Source organism: Abramis brama, assembly GCF_963993115.1.
Source record: "Abramis brama genome assembly, chromosome: 6".
Lineage (NCBI taxonomy): Eukaryota > Metazoa > Chordata > Actinopteri > Cypriniformes > Leuciscidae > Abramis > Abramis brama.
Window position 1 is genome coordinate 25,284,408 of NC_139968.1, and position 21,481 is coordinate 25,305,888.

The window sequence follows — 21,481 nt, forward strand, 5'->3', positions numbered from 1 at the left end:
TACATTTATCTACAGTATAGTTCCTTCATCACGTTCGGTTAAAGTTACATTTCTTCTTATTTTAACATTAGATATGTGCCTTATGCAACAGTTCGTGTTCTTTAATTAAGTTTTGTTTGTTGGTAAACTATACCTGAACATTTTCAAGTGTAGAGTAGACGATCCTCAACGACCATAGACTGTAAAAAAAATAGTCAACGACGACCTGAAGAGGACTTTGACGGAACTTGTCTTCCGTTTCATTTTTACCCGGACACAATTAGTTGTAACGCCAAACAAGTTGTCACTTTTAACACGTGCGGATCCTTTCTGTATGTTTGAGCGTTGTATACACATTAAAAATATATCGAAATCACATATAGTGAATCAGAATGGTGGGGAAAATTAAACGGATCCGACAGAAGCTCCATCACGGCGCTGTAAAGTTGGAAAATGAGCATGAAAACAGACCCATGCTGGGGAATCTGGAGAAGATAGCGATCCAATCCATTCAACTCACAAAAACAGATTCACGACAGCCCAAGACCAACACATCTGACAGTAGTATTAGCAATAGTTCAAAGGTATGGCTATATGTTTGTTTTATTCCATTTTCAAAAGATATTAAATAATTCCACGTCGTGTCAGTGCCATATACTGTATTCCCAGTGTAATTTCTCCTGAGATGAGCTGTTCTAACTTATAAATGAGATCGTTATTCAGCTTCATGTGTTTTCCATGTAGGCTTTCAGTTTTCCCACTGGAGTTTTTGCTGGAACTAAAATCTCCTCCGACTCTTTAGTTCAAACACTGAAGGTTGATGAACCATCAAATGTGATCGTAAGCAAACAGTCTGCAGAACAGAAAGGTGAGTGTGTGTTTTTTTTTGGCACAAATGTTCTGTTTTAAATATTTAAATATTTCAACTGAATATTTAAAGTATTATTTATATATATATATATATAAATTTCACATATAAATCTGAGTAGGCAAATTTTTATGATTTTGAAAATATAAACATTTTAATAATAATTTTACTTTTTTGCACAAATTTGCTTTTAAATATGTATTTCAACTGAATATTAACTTTTTAATAATACATATTCAAAAAAGTAAAAATGAATATATTGTAATGTCCTGTATTATAATACATAATAATATTTTTACATTTAAAAATAAAAAATAGGCAAAGTTTAATGAATTTGATAATTGTTAAACAAACAAAATTTTAAATGAAGAATGTTTATTTTAGTTATAGATCATCAAAGAATATTTATTTTACTTTATTATTTTTTTAACAGATTTTCTTTAGTTGTGCAAGTATTTAGTTTTTGTAACGTATTTAATGTTAATATATGTTCAAAATATATAAATGATTTATACTGTAATTTATGGTGTTATAATTCTTAATATATTCATATTTTTTACATTTAAATAATTTTATTTAATGATTTTGACATGTTAAATGAAGAAATGTTTATTTCTTTTTATTATAGGTAATAATCATTTAATATTAATTTTACTTTTTCTATTGTAATATTTTAACAGAATTTTTGCAAAGATTTTTTTGTTTATAAATAATTATTAATTGTTAATACATACTATTAATTTAACTTTTACTAGTATAATATTATAATTTTAGATATTTCAAAATATAATTACAATAATATCTTTAAAAATAATGTAATTATATTTTAATATTTAAATGCATAATCTTTTTCCCAAAATGCTCGTGGCCACAAGATGGCAGACAGTGGCACATTTTTGGATTCTTGTAAATTCTAATGTCTATCTTGGAAAATCTGTCATATATATTGAAGATTGGATGTTTGAAATCAACGAAAACAAAGACTTGCTTCATGCTAGAACTGAAAGCAGAGGGTGGTGTAGCTTCGTGGTTAAAGATCCAGGCTGTTCATTGAAAAGTTGTTAGAACTAAGATCCAAGCAGTAAAGTTAGGCGCAGTTTAATACATGCATATTGTCATTAGATGAAAGCGAGAGTGTGTTTCACCTCACATGTCCTCTAGCTTTGATTCTCTCTCTATAAATGTCAGCTGTGTGTGAGTATTGAGGTTCTGTTCTATTCCTGGCTGTCTGCAGTATAAATAACTCGTGCATGAACATCACAGTGCATCAATGCACTGATGTGACGAGAGCGAATCACTGTGTTTCTCTCATATCAAGACAACTAGTAAGGGTGAAAACCGAGGAGCCGTTTGAAATCGCGTACTGTCCGAGTAGGTTCTTCATTTGAATTTAATTTGCGACCATTAAAAAAAGTATGCGATATAGCAGGAGTATGAATGAAATTCAGATGTACTACATCCGTCATGTTGTTACTGTCATGTGACTTTCCAGCATCAGTTGCGTTCAGTTCACTGCCATTCATAGTAAAGTGTCCATCGGATGCACACTTCAGAATCTCAGAGGAAGTAGTAGGTCATCCGTGTACTGTTTTTCGAATACTATGTATTCGGACATAGGCCTACTCTGTTGGCGTGATGTTTTTCGCATGCTATATAATAGGGAAGTATTCGATTTCAGGCGCAGCAAATGATTTCTGCCTCACTGTGGTCTTGGCTGCTGTTCTAGTCTTGATATTTCTGTAGTTTACAGTATGTTTACTGTTTATCTTCAGTATGTGGGCGTTTCTTTAACTACAGGCAGTTTTGGCACTGCAGAATTGCAGATACTTTTCACACCCTTAATACAATTTGATTTGTTCAGCATTGGGAAAAGCAACACATCTCAGAAGATATTCAGTATCATTCTGTGGCAGAAATGACGCTTTAAACGTTTGCTGTCTTGCTCAGGCTAATTTCATAGCTAGCATTTCTATGTATCCTAAATACACATGAAATCATGTTTTAATAATATATATATATATATTATTTATTTTATTGTTTTTGAACACTGTATATATATATATACACATACACAGTAGTCAACATTTGAAGACAAGAACTGGTATTGTTTAAAATTCATGTATAACTTTTATGAAAGGTTTTGATCCACTTCAAATGATGACTACTGTTTGTTTATATATATATATATGTGTGTGTGTATTTATATATATATATATATTAATAATTTATTTTTTTGTTTATTTTTTGTTTATCAATCAGTCAGCTGATATTTGACGTTTTTGTAATCCTTGATTTGTTTCAAATATATATGTGTATATATATATTTTTTCAAACACGATTTTTTTTATGTTTTACAAATATATATAGTACATTTAATTAAAAATAAAAACATTTAAAAAATATATGTATACATATATATTTATACATACATACACATATATTTTAATGTCCTTAATTTTTTTTAACTTGCTCCATATATAATCAAACTAGATATTCAATATTAGATATTTTTGTACATTATACATAGTGTGTGTGTGTGTGTGTGTATATATATATATATATAGTGCATAAAATTAAAAATAATTGTTCCATATGTTGATATTTTATTTTAATGTGTATTTAATGATATTTATATATATAATTTTATAAGTATGCTTCATATGAAGATGAAGGCTGTATTTCTCTAGTCGCGGCTGCACTAGAGAGAGTTTGACAGAGAGGATCGAGGCGCCTGTGGCCCTGCTTTGACAGAACCAGATCTTTCGTCTCTTTAATTGGGGTATCAGTGTCTCGGCTTGACCTCGGAAATTCACCTCCTTCACCTCCAGCTCAGCTCCCCTGACGCCCTGCCACCTCACCTCGCCGCGGGACGGGACGGGGGGGGGGAGAGAAGGGCAAGTGCAGAGGGCCAGGAAAGGGCAGCCGCTTGTTCTGTCCGCTCCTAATTGGCGGTGTCCGTTTCAGCCAGCTCTCTGAACATGATGCTCTCTCTGGGATGGATGTGGTGGGAATGATGGATTTTTTCCCCTATCCCTCGTTTGCGGCAAACAGACGGATGCAAAGGCGAGATAGTGTTTCCTGCGTCAGGAGTGGTGGAGGGAGATATCGGCAGGACGGAGATCACTATCGGGCAGATACAGCAGAAAAACACGACTGTTGTTATTTCTGTGGTGGCTGATGGTTGGATCGACTCGCTGAGGGTTTTTCTGATCTGAGAGCAGTTTAGTGACGCATCTGAATGGTTTAGACTTGGATTTGAGTGTGGAAAACTGGTTGTGGATCAGATAGAGCCTGGAAATTGGCAAACATACGTTGAATGGAAAGAATATGAAGTTTTGCTGTTAATCAATGGCAAAACCATCGTATATGCAGCGAAATTGACGTGATATAATCTGGAGCGTTTCAACAGCATAGCAGTCTCTTCAACTCTGTTAAGTTATTGTAAGAAAAAAATTATGATCAAAAATATTTTCTTTTATTTATGGATAATATAAGTTTATCAGCAACTAAAAACCAACACGTCACATCTAGTCACTGATCTTATTTTCAGCTAAATTATCAACTCTGCCAATTTTTATTTTTATTTTTTAAAAATAAAAACAAATTAGTATAAGTTTTAATTTTGGTAGAAAATAATGAAATTACACAAATCAGGGTTTTTGATGTTATTTACATGGTCAAAATTTTTGTAACAGGGTAGAATACATGTATATATTTAACAAAAATTGAACAAAATTACACAAGTGTTTTTGATTGTATTTAATTATCCTGTAACAGTGTACGTATAATATGATAATATTTATTGTAAATTACATTTGTTTATTTTATATATTATATTACTTAGATATTTATATATAGCATATTAGGTTATATTACTATATATATATATATATATATATATATATATATATACACACACACACACACACACACACACACATATATTACGTCCTTCGGATGAGACGTAAAACCGAGGTCCTGACTCTCTGTGGTCATTAAAAATCCCAGGATGTCTTTCGAAAGAGTAGGGGTGTAACCCCGGCATCCTGGCCAAATTTGCCCAGTGGCCTCTGTCCATCATGGCCTCCTAATTATCCCCACATACTGATTGGCTTCATCACTCTGTCTCCTCTCCACCAGTAAGCTGGTGTGTGGTGGGCGTTCTGGCGCAATATGGCTGCCGTCGCATCATCCAAGTGGATGCTGCACATTGGTGGTGGTTGAGGAGATTCCCCCTTCTATGTAAAGCGCTTTGAGTGCCTAGAAAAGCGCTATATAAATGTAATGAATTATTATTATTATTATATATATATATATATATATATATATATATATATATATACAGTGAGGAAAATAAGTATTTGAACACCCTGCTATTTTGCAAGTTCTCCCACTTAGAAATCATGGAGGGGTCTGAAATTGTCATCGTAGGTGCATGTCCACTGTGAGAGACATAATCTAAAAAAAGAAATCCAGAAATCACAATGTATGATTTTTTAACTATTTATTTGTATGATACAGCTGCAAATAAGTATTTGAACACCTGTCTATCAGCTAGAATTCTGACCCTCAAAGACCTGTTAGTCTGCCTTTAAAATGTCCACCTCCACTCCATTTATTATCCTAAATTAGATGCACCTGTTTGAGGTTGTTAGCTGCATAAAGACACCTGTCCACCCCATACAATCAGTAAGAATCCAACTACTAACATGGCCAAGACCAAAGAGCTGACCAAAGACACTAGAGACAAAATTGTACACCTCCACAAGGCTGGAAAGGGCTACGGGGAAATTGCCAAGCAGCTTGGTGAAAAAAGGTCCACTGTTGGAGCAATCATTAGAAAATGGAAGAAGCTAAACATGACTGTCAATCTCCCTCGGACTGGGGCTCCATGCAAGATCTCACCTCGTGGGGTCTCAATGATCCTAAGAAAGGTGAGAAATCAGCCCAGAATTACACGGGAGGAGCTGGTCAATGACCTGAAAAGAGCTGGGACCACCGTTTCCAAGGTTACTGTTGGTAATACACTAAGACGTCATGGTTTGAAATCATGCATGGCACGGAAGGTTCCCCTGCTTAAACCAGCACATGTCAAGGCCCGTCTTAAGTTTGCCAATGACCATTTGGATGATCCAGAGGAGTCATGGGAGAAAGTCATGTGGTCAGATGAGACCAAAATAGAACTTTTTGGTCATAATTCCACTAAACGTGTTTGGAGGAAGAAGAATGATGAGTACCATCCCAAGAACACCATCCCTACTGTGAAGCATGGGGGTGGTAGCATCATGCTTTGGGGGTGTTTTTCTGCACATGGGACAGGGCGACTGCACTGTATTAAGGAGAGGATGACTGGGGCCATGTATTGCGAGATTTTGGGGAACAACCTCCTTCCCTCAGTTAGAGCATTGAAGATGGGTCGAGGCTGGGTCTTCCAACATGACAATGACCCGAAGCACACAGCCAGGATAACCAAGGAGTGGCTCTGTAAGAAGCATATCAAGGTTCTGGCGTGGCCTAGCCAGTCTCCAGACCTAAACCCAATAGAGAATCTTTGGAGGGAGCTCAAACTCTGTGTTTCTCAGCGACAGCCCAGAAACCTGACTGATCTAGAGAAGATCTGTGTGGAGGAGTGGGCCAAAATCCCTCCTGCAGTGTGTGCAAACCTGGTGAAAAACTACAGGAAACGTTTGACCTCTGTAATTGCAAACAAAGGCTACTGTACCAAATATTAACATTGATTTTCTCAGGTGTTCAAATACTTATTTGCAGCTGTATCATACAAATAAATAGTTAAAAAATCATACATTGTGATTTCTGGATTTTTTTTTTTAGATTATGTCTCTCACAGTGGACATGCACCTACGATGACAATTTCAGACCCCTCCATGATTTCGAAGTGGGAGAACTTGCAAAATAGCAGGGTGTTCAAATACTTATTTTCCTCACTGTATGTATATATATATATATATATATATATATATATATATATATATATATATATACATACAGTGAGGAAAATAAGTATATATATATATATATATATATATATATATATATATATATATATATATATATATATATATATATATATATATATATATATATATATATGACATTATACTACGATAATATGTAATATGAAAGTATTCATTTGATATATTATATGTATATTTTATATATTTGTATTTTATATATAATATATAAAATGCAATATAAAATACAAATATATAAAATATACATAATATATCAAATGTATACTTTTATATATATGTATGTATGTATATATATGTATATATATGTATGTATGTGTGTATATATATATATATATATATATATATATATATATATTAGTGCTGTCAAATCGATTAATCGCATCTAACATAAAAGCTTGTGTTTATATAAAACGTGTGTGTACATATGTGTGTGTGTATGCATATATATAAATATGTGTGTTTGTGCGTGTATACACGCACACACACTCATAGATAATATGTATAAATATAATTATATATACTCGCGCACACATATATTATATAAACACAATGCGATTAATTGATTTGACAGCACTTATATGTCGACACATATATATATATATATATATACTTATACATAAGTATATATATATATATATATATGCAGGCTCTACCTTGTTGCCTCATTGTCTTTTTCTCCAGTGCCGTAAGCGTAAAAGCAAATGTCCCTGTTCTGTTTATCATATCATTGAAGGATGCAGGCCCAGGGCGTTTGTGTCTGGACTTCATGTAGGCCGTTCTGTCAGAGATCATCAGTCTGGATCATGAGGGCTAGTGGGGAAACGTGGGTCGTAGGACATGACGTTTATCTCTCTTATCGAGTCGCCTCTCCAGACTGTTTTCCACAGCCGTGTCGTGCCCATATACAGACAAAAGCGCATAGGCGTCCGTGTGTGTATATAAAGCTTTGAGGGGCTGTTAAAAAACAGAGCGAAATATTGTTTTGAAGTGTACATGACAAGTAATCGTTCATGACTAATAAGTAACTCTCGTGTTATTCTCTTGGGTCTCCTGCAGACGGCCAGCATCCAATCTGTAAAGTTTCAGCTTTCCTTCACAGGAAGATGACGGACATTTGAGATGCTGTTTCTCCTGCAAACACACAACAGGCCAGTCGCCTCCGAGTGATTGACACGTACAAAATAGCAGACATGCATTCACAGAAACGCTACGGATGTGGCTACATTCTTCCAATTGGATTACAGAAGTTAATTTGCTTTGCATGGCTGGGAAATCAGTGAAGACACTATTTGGCGTAGTAATGTGGAAAGATGCAACAAACTGAATTAAATCATTCGGTTTGGAGATTTTCATAGCTTTTATTGTTTTTTCTACTATTTTCTACTATTTCTGACATTTATCAGGGCTGTGAACAACAAAAGTCTTCAAGTCTTCATATTTTCAGTTGGTTGCCAAGGCTCTTGTTTTTGCCTTGGCAACCAACTGAAAATGTTTAAGCTAAATGCTTGAAGACTTTTGTTGTTCACAGCCCTGATAAATGTCCACAGCAGGGCTCGAGAGGTCAGCGCAGGTCATTGAGGCAGTCAGACTCTCCGATCTCTCACTGATGGACCTGTGCAGAGACGTGAAGGCGTTTTCGATGACCAGATAACTCATATAAACGCTCTTTTCCTCTGAATGTTGCTCGTAGCAACCAAAAGCTTGTTGAGCTGAGCTTCTCCCCTGGTGATCGAAATCACAGAGGTCAACTCATTTTCATGCGTTTCTCTCTGGGTTTAATGCATTTGTGTTATTTTTGGACCAAACTGTAGCTTAACTGTTTTTTTTTTTTTTTTACATGTGTTGCTTAACACAGATCATTTCAGAGCGCTGAGTGAAAAACACTGTGATGCATGCATTTTTAAATCACAAATTAAATTTTTTTTTTTATATAATTAATATATTTATTATCATTTTTAAGTTTAAGGTTTAGTCATTTTGTTCTTTTGTAATGTTTATTAGTTTTTTAATATCTTTATTTAGCTTTAATTTATTTTAATTTCAGTAATTTTAGTACTCTTTAGTACTCAATTTTAGTCATTTTTAATAACCTATTTTAATTCTAATTAATTATTAAGTTTTTAAGTTTTTCATCTAATATTTAGGCTTTATTTTTATTGATTTCAGCTTTATTTATTTGAATAGTTTTAGTTAACAGTAACAACACTGATCTTTGGGTGTTTTTTGGTGTTTTTATGATTACATATCTAATATGGAATTATTAATTCTGAGAAAGTTACGCATCTGTAACAGTCACCATTCATCAGAGGGTTAATAACAATTTTAATATTATTATTATTAAGCACACAAAAAGTGCATTTTCTGAAACTGAAGAACATAAATCTTGTGACATTTAGATTTTTTCAATGCACAGGTATAATAGTGGTTATACCAACAATCTCAGTATATTAAATGATTAGTAACAATAATTTTTATGAAGTGCATTTTCTGTAATTGAAGCATGTAAGTCTTGCGTGTCACACATAAAATAGGTTTATTTGTGGTTTGACCTCTGTGGACAGTGAATGACCTCTGTCAAATGGGAATTAAGCTGATACACACACAAACCGATATAGATTTCACGTCACACTCAATACAGTTGTTAAAAACACACAATATGCTCCTCCTGATAAGACTTCACTATCTGGGAACAGGAAGTTACATGCAGTTTCCTCTGGTAATCTACACACGTTATTTTCCATTCGATATATACAATCCCACAGCCACGGCACATGTCATAATATTCACATGTGGACATTTGATTAAAAATAGTGACTTGTAGTGAATAATAGTGTGTAATTTCAAAAAACGAATTTTATTTTATATGAAGAAACATATTGCTAATGGCGATTTACAGTGTTTATGTGCGTTTGAGATCTAAGCGGTGCAGTTCCTGCATCATTCCTGGTGGGAACCGAACCTGCTACCTTTGTGTTAGCGGCCGTCCGTCTCCTTAACTGATTGGCTCCCACTACGTTATTTTGACTGGTGCACAGAGTTCAATCTCGGCAGACTAAACAAAATCAGAATGAACCAAAACACCTGCATTCACACCAAATATAAAGCCCTCTTCAAAGAAGAACCTCAAAGTCTGTGTTTTTTCTTCTTCTGTTTGAACCAGTGTTGTGATTAACTGAAACTATTTAAATTTGTTTCAAATTAGAAATATTGCCTTGCAACTAAAATTGAAATAAAAATAAATTTAAGCTAAATAGAAATATAAAAAATATAAAAATGACAAAAGCATATAAGAAAATTACAAAAACTTAACCTAGAATTAAAATAAGAACTGAAAATATAAAAAAGGTAATTAGACATTTTAATAAATACTAAAATAACACTGGTTTAAATTTGTACTTTTTTTACCCCTTTTTATGCCTTTCTATTATGTTTTATTCTATTTTTTCTTATTTTTTCCCTTTCTTGTAATTTTTTTTCTCATTTTATTTATTTGTATAATTTTATACCATTTTAATCATTTATCGTTTTACAACTTTTTATGGCTTTATATTATTTTGATTTCATCTTTTATTTAGATTTTTCATTCTTTTTTTCCATTTTATGTATTTTTTATCATTTTATACCAATTTATCGTTTTACAACTTTTAATGGCTTTATATTGTGCCTTTTTTCATTTTATTCCTGTTTTGTCTTTTCATTTATTTAATAACTTTTAATTTAGTTTTATATTTATGTATTATTTCTTTCTCTTGCTAAATTATAAAAAAAAAAATAATTATTGACCAAACCGCATTACATTCTAAAGTAAACATAAAGTGCTTTTTATTTTGCTTTTTCTTCGTCCCCTTTTTGCAAATAAAGTTGTTTTTTAGTTTTTTTAGTTTTGTTTAAATGCATAGGATCTTCACAGGTCAGTCATACATGTTGTTGAATTGATCAATAATGAATGATCCATATGGAATTATAATTTTTTTCAGGCACGGAGGAAAAGAAACATCAGTCGAAGAAAGAAAAAATGAAGGAGCGGAGGGAAAGATGGCTCAACAGTGAGTACTTTTTTTTTTTTCACCTCTTCTTAGGACCTTTTCGTTTCCCGCAAATATCATCAAAAGTCCAGAGAACACAATCCCGAAACGCTTGAATGAGGATATTTCTTTCATCGTGTACTGATCTGCGATTCTCTCATGGGCCGACGGGAACCTCAGAGATGGATATGGCAGGATCATTAACGCCACACCCCGTTTCTGACGCCTGTAATCGTTCCGGCCGATCAATGCGTCGGGTAACACAAGCTCCGTCCGAGGTGATTATAATTAGGATCTAATGGGGCTCACGGCTCCAGCCGAAACCCAAGCCTCAGACTGCATGTCAGATTTTCAGGAAATTAAAAAGGGGGGAGGATTAAGATGTTGATGGATTCGTAAAGCTCAAAGACCTTCAAGGTTTTAACAAATTGTGTACAGTAACACTTATATACAGGGATCTTAACGGCAGCAGAAAACGCCCAAAATGGCCACTTATCAGGTGAAGAATGGCATTTCATTTGTGTTTGCAAAACGACGAACATGTAACTAAGTGCTCCTGTCAAAGATCTGTTATTTCTTCCCTACATGTACTGTGTTGTTTTTGGACTGGCGCACCTGGTGTCCTGCTTTCTGTCTTCAGATGTCGGGTGATAGTAGTTATTTTCTGTCTATGACCTGGACTGGCAGTCGTTCTGGAAATAAGCCTTCCAGAATGAATTGACCCTTTAAAAGCAACTTTTACTGTGATTACTGTGATGTCTGGGATTTCAAACCATCGTTTAAAAACAATGCAGTTAAACGATTCTTTACCGTAATTAAATTACCGTAGTTATTTTGTCTATGTATTCATTTAAAAAAAAATATATATGCCTTTAAAATTTTTCCCCTCTTTTAATTTTTATTTTAAGAATTTATATTTTCTATGCTTTTTATTTTATAACTTTTTACACACTTTTTTATTTGTTTATTTTCTGTTTTTTTATATTTGTTATGAATTTATATTTTAGTTTTATGCTTTTTATTTTATATTTTATAATGTATGCTTTTTTTAATTTGTATTAATATATTTTCTGCTTAAATCTTTTTTTATTTGTATTTTATTTTTGTTGTTTCTATTTCATCTCTTTTATAATGTATATCCTTTTTATTTGACACTTTTTGTTGTTTATTTGTTTATTTTAGGCTTTTATATTTTTAAAATTCCTTTTTATGCTGTTTTATTTTATAAATTTATATTTTATTTTGTTGGTTTTTATTTTATACCTTTTTAATACACCTTTTTTATTTGTATGTTTTGGGTTTTAATTTCTTTTTCTTTATTTATTTTTATATAAATTTAATATGAATTGTTTATGCTTTTTATTTTATGCCTTTTATTTATTTATTTTATTTTATTCCTTTTTTATGCTGTTTGTTACCCACATCAGCACAACAGCTCAAAGAGCGTGTCTGAATTTAAATGAATGAGCACACAAGAATTTGCATCTCCTGCTCTGTGATCAGAAAACCAGCTTTCCCCCCCCGGCATATGCGTCTTGGTCTGAAGTTTGTTTGTCTCTTTCCCATCTGTAGAGATCAGTGGGATCAAGCATGCCCGTGAACAGCAGGTGGCTCAAGCGCGGAGGAAGGCCACTCCTGTTGTGGGCGACATGAGGCCGCTAGCCGACGCTCTTCCTGAACTCTCCCAGCTCCTCCCTTCTTTCAGAACCACCGCCAGGGCACAGCGGAAAAATAAAGCGTAAGTGCTCACTTTCCTCATTTCTACACAGAAACATGATTGTGAATGCTGGCAGCATATCCTCTGTGATCGTTTGTGCATATGCATGTATTTGTTGGCATGAGTAAGCGCTCGTTAATGGTCTCTAAACAACACACTGTACAAACAGATTTCATGGAACACCTGTTTCTCTTGCAATGGGATTCAACCCGAATTTGTATTCATTTTCTGCAACCCAGTGCACATTTTTTTCCCTCTCTTTCTGACGCTTGATTTACTCAATATTTATAGTATTATTAAAGTGCCCCTAATATGCTATTTTAAAGGTTCCTAATTTTGTTTTGGAGTTCTCCTACAACAGGTTTACATGAATCCAAGGTCAAAACCACTTGAATTTCTCATAATATACATCGCAGCATCACCTCTTTTCTCACAGGGTCTGAAACGGTTCATTCGAAGATTCAGTCTCTCTAAACCCCTCCTTTCTGAAAGCTACTCTGCTCTGATTGGTCAGATGGCCCAGTCTGCTGTGATTGGTCTACTTTTCTCTGATTGGTCAGATGGCCCAGTCTGCTGTGATTGGTCTACTCTGCTCTGATTGGTCAGATGACTCAGTCTGCTGTGATTGGTCTACTCTGCTCTGATTGGTCAGATGACTCAGTCTGCTGTGATTTGTCTACTCTGCTCTGATTGGTCAGATGACTCAGTCTGCTGTGATTGGTCTACTCTGCTCTGATTGGTCAGATGACTCAGTCTGTTGTGATTGGTCTACTCTGCTCTGATTGGTCAGATGGCCCAGTCTGCTGTGATTGGTCTACTCTGCTCTGATTGGTCAGATGACTCAGTCTGCTGTGATTTGTCTACTCTGCTCTGATTGGTCAGATGACTCAGTCTGTTGTGATTGGTCTACTCTGCTCTGATTGGTCAGATGACCCAGTCTGCTGTGATTGGTCTACTCTGCTCTGATTGGTCAGATGACCCAGTCTGCTGTGATTGGTCTACTCTGCTCTGATTGGTCAGATTACTCAGTCTGTTGTGATTGGTCTACTCTGCTCTGATTGGTCGGATGGCCCAGTCTGCTGTGATTGGTCTACTCTGCTCTGATTGGTCAGATGACTCAGTCTATTATTGATCTGAAACCAAACGTCCATTACCATATAAAAAAAAAGCATATTAGGGGCACTTTAATTTTTTAGATCCCTTTCCCCAAAAAGACCTGTAATAAAATGCTAAAGCCAAAACATAAAATTGCATTTTGTTTTACAAATTAATTCTGTATCAACTCAAGATAAATACCCGCTATCAATATTTAAAATTGTTATTTTTACATACAGATATTAATACATTTAGAAATAATATTTAATCGGCTAGAAATTGCTGTTGTTGTTTTAAATAAAATGTAAGATTAAAACTAAAACTGTTGCCAGTAATCACAAACAACTGGAAAAGTCATGAAAACACATTGTTCGGGTGTGGGAAACATAAAATAGGTGATTAAAGGTGATTAAAAAGTTTTGTGTGGCTTGTAAAACAACAACATGTAACTAAACGTCTTTTGTGATGGCTAGTATTAATAAACAGGTTTGTGTTATGGTTAGTGTTGAAATTTAAACCTGAATGGCACTCAAAATGTTTTAGGCATTGATATTTTTTGGCAATCTCCTATTAGCAGATTGTAGTAAAAAAAAAAAAAGTATATTTATATCAGATACACAGGCTCTAAATGTGTTATTTAAGAAGTGAAGCATGCCACGGGTCGGCAGCAGTCTTGCTGTTTATTTAGATTAATCTGAGCGTGCGAAGGGCCAAAGCTTTTTTCACAACTTTGTAATTGTTTTGATCCAAAACACATTTGTCTGTTTTTCTCTGTTTGCGTTGGTACGTTTTTATCTGTTAGTCATTTGATGTATGTTGTGAAGTCTTTGTCTTGCATGAGTAACTCAAAAAATAACACTTGTGTGAGGAAAGCCTGTGCTCTGGACAACTTCAAAGCGCATCTTCAAACATGCCTTTAAGCCTCTCTATATAAAACATTTTAGCAGACAGGCTTTTTTTTCCGACTTATTTTTTTGTTAGTAAGTTAATGATGCTGAAATAAATGGTTCTGCATGTAACACAAATGTTTGTTCTTGTTTTCTCGTCTCAGTTCGGTTAAGAAGAAACCAGAACCCACAGACTTCAGCCAGATGAAACCAGCCCAGAAACGGAAACTACTGTAAGATAATGGCTTCCCTCTAACTTTCAAACTTTGCTAATGTTATGTTCACATCAGTAATTTATTTATCAATCATATAGAATCATAAAAAACCCCCAAAAAACATTTCCCCCCCCCCCTTTTTTTGCGTTGCATTGCATTATTGTCATGGCAATTAAGCACATTACCTTAATGAAAAAACAATACATTTTTACAAACATTATATATATATATATATATATATATATTATTAAAAAAAATTATTTTGTTTAAATGCAAAATATATATTTAAACTACTATTATTTTAAATAATTTAATTGTTTTAATTGTGAATGTATCATACATTTTAATATTATAAATTATTTATTTATTTATAAATTAAATTAAATAAACAAAAACTTAGGGGTTAATGGGAAAATCTCACAAAACCAAGAACATGTCCAGGTCACATTTTACCTTAAAAATAATAAATGAATAAGTAAGTCAATAATAATAAAAGAAATTACGTATTTTGCTTAAAGTAACTAATGTCTATTTTAGGCATATTGTTACTTTATTTTTTAAATAATTCATTATTTTTTGCATTTATTGTCATGAAAATTAAGCAGATTACCTTAATGAAAACAATAAATGATTAAAAATGGCATATAAATTAATATTTATATATTATTTAAGCAATATATTTAATTTAAATGTAAAAACATATATTATTTAAACTTTTATTATTATAAATAATTGTAGTATTGTATGTGTATTGCATTGTTATAATAAATTATTTATTTAATTTATATTAAATTAAATTTAAGTATTTAAATACAATAACCGAACATATAATTGCCACGCAAATGTCTCGGGTTATACAAATATGCCTAATTTTCTTTATACTAAATATATATATATATATATATATATATATATATTCTTGGTATTTTTCACGTCATTTTTTATTGTGCACAGATTATTTTAACAAAGTCAAATTTTAATCAAATCGTTTATTTTTTTTAATTCCAGCGAGACTGAAGCATCTTACTTCAGCGAAGCCATGAAAAATCCCGCCTTCAAGACCAACCCTTTGGCTGCAATCGGTGATCATTTGCGAAAACGACTCAAACAGGAAGACGAACAGAGTTAATCGCAACTCTGGAGCGCCGCCCTGTTGTTAGACTACAAAAACTGTATCTTATTATACGCTGGTACATCGAAACAAACTGATACATTCAAATCGGTTTTGTACTTCATAACATATTATGAAACGAAGAGGAATGCCAAGATTAGCATAATTTGCATTATCTGACTGTATAAACACTATGGAGGAAACAGTGTATCGCAGTTCCTCTGTGTAATTTCAAGTGTAAAATGAATTGCGTTAGTGATCATGTTATCAGATATTATGAGTGTTTTCATGCTGTCTATTCCACATGCTTTTGGCAAGATAAAAATAAATCCAATGGAAAATGATTACGGCGATATTTCTTTATTAGGGGTGTTTCCTAAGACAAGCATGACTTATAATGATAAAACGGGCAATAAAATGACTCTACCTGCTGCATTTGATCACTTGCTGGAATATCACATACTAATTAAAGTGAGATCTCATATATCAAATGCCTCTGCATTTCCATGACAACACGTTGCAAAAAGACAGAAAGGGCGGCAGCTCTTTTAGAGATAAAGGAGACATGGGAACCCGAACCCTGACTTCTCTTCATCGCTTCATGGCTCTTGGATGCCTGATATTGAGGAGGATCTTTTCTTGGATCTCGTCTAGATCCACTTCACAACCCTGTCGAATGCTGGGTTTTCTCATAAACAGGCAACATTATCGAATAACACCAGAATGAGTGAACACGAATGTAATGGTTCATGTTTGCGATGGACTAATGTGATTGTTAGTCCATCCAGAGAGAATCTGAGAAACCTGATGGGAATGTGGATATAGATATTAGATGTTGTTCACCCTCACAAATGTGTTCTTGTTTTGTCCTAAATCCTTTTATTTTTGTCAAATAAATTGACATGTATTATAAGCATGTATTATATATTATTATATATCTATCTATCTATCTATCTATCTATCTATCTATCTATCTATCTATCTATCTATCTATCTATCTATCTATCTATCTATCTATCCATCTATCCATCCATCTATCCATCTATCTATCTGTCTGTCTGTGTCTATCTATCTGTCTATCTGTCTATCTATCTATCTATCTGTCTGGTGGTTACTAATCTAATCTAGTTGCGTTAACATATGTGATGTGACAAAACGCGTATTATATAATTTTCCTAATTTTTAAACATAATTGCAGAATGTTTTTGTTTGTGTTTTATTTTATACATTTGTATTTATTTATTTCATTATAGATTTTCTAGAGGGGCAAATGCTTTATTACAGTAATGAGAATTTCGGTCTTAATGGCCCATAAAATAAGCTTCATTTTCATTATGGTTTTAGTGTGAAATCAGCACCACATAGACAATCATTAGGTTAATGGCATGTGTGTGGAGTGAGATATCTGGCCTTAAAGTATTTGAGTGTTTCTGAAATAACGAATTGGCAGTTATATAAAGTAATATGCGTCAGTGTATGGAGGCTGCCCGCGTGCCCGTGCTGTGATTCCTCCTCTTCTCCTCTTCATCCTTCAGTAGGTCGGGCTCTTAACCACAAGCGACGCCACCCCAGAATCCCCACTCATGTGACTACAGGCTTCTTATATGCATTTTTACATAATATATAATAGAGAGAAAGACAGAGACAGAGAAGTATGCATGAAGTCATTAAAGAAATTGTGCATCTATGCATAAACAGCCAAATAAATACAGTAAATAACTAAAACACTGTGTAGGTCTATACATTAACATTTCATATTGAAATAAATGTTTTAAAAAAGTGTATTTTATTTATATATAAATAATGCAAAAGAAAACACCCACAAAGAGATTTAAAAGCGGAGAGGGTTCATTGTGTGGGCTTTTGGCAGTTTAACTGTTTTAGTATGTTTCTGTGGCTCAGAAGAACCATAAATAATCAAGCAGCATTTGAAGAAAGAATCCAAGATATGATTAGGAAACATATTGTGGGAGGAGACAGCTGTCAAAATAAAATATTCTTTTGAGCATGCCGAGCTATCCATCTTTAAATATGACATATATATCCATCATGGTGTATAGTAATGTAGCCTATATAAAAGCAAAAAAAGTATACACCTTATACATATATAATCTCATATAATATTAATGTTTTTTTCTGTTGTTCAAGTAGGAGTTCTACAGCTCTTAAGTTTCTCCGTATAAATTAAACAATACGACTGCCTCTCTGACCAATCAGCGCGAGAATTTTACCTGTCAAGCTCTGATACACCAATCAAACGGCAGTGAGTAAAGAGCCCGCCCACTCTTTGGCCAATCAGGGTTCACCATCGGCTAGTACTCCGTATCATCACTCTATTCGTATCACAGATGCAAACAGGCATAATTAAATGACTCGCTTTGTGAAATGCAGTGATGATCCGCGTGCGATAATTCAACGGGTGTCGACAAGAGCTACACGCATGCTTTGTAACATATTGCATTCGGCATTTATCTTTTATTACGTGATGTTCATTGGAAGCTTTTTGTTCATCGGGATTCATCTCTAGGATATCAACCAAACATCGTACTGTGAGTAATATTCACATTTAGGCTATTCATGCACAAAAAAAAAGGCCTATAGAAGCATGCATTTAATTTACATTATTTTGTGTTTTTACCAATGCTCAAAGATCCCTGTAGTCTTATCATATAAAGAGATGAATGCAGTGAATGGTCCGTGATCTACAGTTCAGCATCCATGAGCTTCAGGTTTGACTTAGATCCTGAATTTGGTTGATCTCGTTTTTTGTTGTTTTTTTTACTACTAAACAGATGCACTGACTGATGAGTTTTTAGACACTCAAGTGAACTGAGCATCTGTCCCAACTGCTTTTGTCACGAAAAGAAATATTGATATACTGTCATGCACATCCTCTTCATATATATATATATATATATATAAATATAGGGGTAGATTACTTACAAATTGTAGTCTGTTACTGTTTCCAAAATCACATGAAAAAAAATTTGAGGTTAGTAATGTAATCTAGATTACTCGTTTTAGGTAATGTATTCTAACTACTTTTAGATTACTTTTAGATTACTTTTGAACTAACTCGTTTATCATCTTACCATATTGATATAAAAATACAAAGAGAAGGAAAATATATTCCATTCTTTGTTATCAACAACATGAAGTGTAATAAATATTACATTACCTCAGGGTTTCCCAACTGCTGATGGAACTGCAGTGGGTTTTGTGTGTATAATGACAACCTATTAAGTCATAAAAATGTAAAATTAAAATGTAAATAAATAAAAACGTACACTTTTTTTGAACCTGCATGTCATGTTACCATTAACTGATATCAGAGAACAGTGAACTTAATTTTATTATTATTGATTATTATTACGGACTTAATTGTATTATTTACCTTACTTATTTACTTCAAATCTAATGGCTTTCTTTAAGTAAATATATTAGGGCAAAGAGGTTCAGTTGCCAAAAAAGTTGGGGAATCCCTGCATTGCATGTAAATATGAAATTGACATAAATTTGTACATTTTAATGTGTCTGAAAGACAAAAGTCTTCACTGTAAAAATTATATGATCAATAAATTATTACATATGTTTTTTTACATTGCCTTAACTCATCAAAATAATCCAAGTTGATTGTACTTAAAAATTTAACCTGATAGTGCCAGGTCTGTGTAAGCCGATTCCACAAACCTGAAAGACCTTATGAACATATATATAAGTAGTAGGCATTTTTAGAAAGGAAAACCTAAAAGATAACAAAGAAGTAGTAATTTACTGCCATTGTAAGAATAACATGTAATCATGTAGGCTAATCAATAGAAAAGTACCTTTAGTCAGAGTATTTTAAATTGTAATTCAGTTACAAGTTAAAATAATCTAATTACAAATACTTAATTTTTGAAATCCGATTACCCAGTACTGTATGTCTATACATACAATATATATATATTGGCATGTTGTCATAAAACATTCAAAAAATTTCTCATTAACTAAAGGACACAAATTGTGAACAATTAATACAAATAGTAACTGAGTCTCTGTGGCTGTTCTATACTGATGCTGAAAGCTGCTTTGCTCCTCTTGTTTGGATTCCAATCATAGTTTGTTTTAAGAAAAACAATCTAAAGCTCTTGCCCGGGCGAGTATGAATTCTGCAAGTAAAGAAATGTGGTGTGCAAAGACGTGGAACTGATAAAACATGATTTATTAATATTTTAATAAATATAATTTTAACATATTTAACAATCTATCAATAGTTTACATTGTGTACTTCTTGTGGTCTTTGATAGTTTAGTGATGCATTAGTCTTTGTTTTGTCATGAAGCTGCACATTTGTGCTTTTCTGCACAGTTGCTCAGTGATGTTGAGATCCAGGAAAATCGAGGGACGTACGCACAACTATCACAAAATTCTGGAAGCAGATTAATTCAATTAATATTTTTAAATAAAAATTTGTTATGTAGATTATACTTAAATATCGTTTGCAGCTTCTTCAGGGAAGTAGTACATACAACATATATATATATATATATATATATATATATATATATATATATTCTAACATCTGCAAGAACTTTAGTAATTAAAAAAATAGTATTCCAGTTAATGCATGTTTTTATTTGTGAAAATATCTTTTTTTGTTGGTTTGCCTTTCCTGTTTGATTCCACCTTTTTGTCAATTACCGTAGCATTTGATGTTTTTGCTGGTGCTTTATGCTGAAATCTTAACCCTGAGCTTATTGATAAAACCTTTGTGGTTGTTTTTACCTCGTACAGTGTTGCTAAATTTAGCAATTTTGTCACTAGATTGGCGACTTTTCATAAACCCTGTAGTGACTTTTTTTTCTTCAGAAAAGTGACTAGCGACAAATCTAGCGACTTTTTGGATTGCTGGTTAACATGTAGTCAGTCACTAGTCTATACCTGTTCCGTTGTCTGACAGAAAATATGTAGATGAGAAGAGCTTTATTGGACATACGGCTATATATTAAAATTACAGTACGTGAGTGCAGATTAGGAGAGAAAACGGATGTAAACTGCGACATTTAGTGACTTTTTGAGCAGGCTTTAGATACTTTCCATTGAAAATAGTTGGCAACACTGACCTCATATTTTCATAGCCCAGTCGTTTTATTTGTATTTTTTGGGGATTCAATTTTTTGATTAATTTGATAATTTTTTTAAATAAACACTGCTTTTTGGTTTGCCACAAGGTTTGTTTCACTAAATCATACACATATTCCTTTCTGACAGTAAAGTTGCTAAAGAGTTTTGCAGAGTTTAGGACCTTGAACTATTACTTATGTGAAATAGTATGCACAATATGAATATTTTTGTCCACAATATGAACATTTTTCGGTTGTCTAGAATACATAGTTGGCATTCTGCATTTTCTGAAAAAGCACCCGACAAGCAGAGTGTGCTGCGTTGGACACTAGCCTATATCCCAGAATGTAATGTGTCCTACTTGACCTTATTTGACGAATCCCTGTGAATCAGATTTCAAAAATGGATTACTGCATATTGCGCACACAGTAGCTATAGTACTGCATTCTTTTCCATTTTAAAAACAGTATGCAATATACAAACTT

General features: G+C 33.3%; 2 protein-coding genes across 2 annotated transcripts in view; both read left to right on the top strand.

Annotated features, from left to right (window-relative positions):
• Positions 1 to 247: 247 nt before the first annotated feature.
• Positions 248 to 16,803, top strand: slx9 (SLX9 ribosome biogenesis factor). Its single transcript, XM_084116390.1, has 6 exons — positions 248 to 563; positions 724 to 847; positions 10,818 to 10,886; positions 12,438 to 12,603; positions 14,729 to 14,797; positions 15,788 to 16,803. Exons 1-6 carry the CDS (start codon positions 372 to 374, stop codon positions 15,906 to 15,908), a joined length of 741 nt encoding a protein of 246 aa, XP_083972516.1. The 5' UTR covers positions 248 to 371; the 3' UTR covers positions 15,909 to 16,803.
• A 1,417-nt stretch (positions 16,804 to 18,220) lies between these two features.
• adarb1a (adenosine deaminase RNA specific B1a) overlaps positions 18,221 to 21,481 on the top strand; it is a 35,630-nt gene continuing 32,369 nt past the window's right edge. The window contains exon 1 of the mRNA XM_084117537.1: positions 18,221 to 18,439. The gene's annotated coding sequence lies outside the window, so the exon portion shown is untranslated. The remainder of the gene's footprint in view (positions 18,440 to 21,481) is intronic.

Excerpts from the sequence above, each read along its gene's own strand:
- slx9 (XM_084116390.1), top strand. The coding sequence starts at position 372 with ATGGTGGGGAAAATTAAACGGATCCGACAGAAGCTCCATCACGGCGCT. Across the intron at positions 848-10,817 it reads ACAGTCTGCAGAACAGAAAG|GCACGGAGGAAAAGAAACAT; the intron begins GTGAGTGTGTGT and ends AATTTTTTTCAG. Across the intron at positions 12,604-14,728 it reads GCACAGCGGAAAAATAAAGC|TTCGGTTAAGAAGAAACCAG; the intron begins GTAAGTGCTCAC and ends TTCTCGTCTCAG.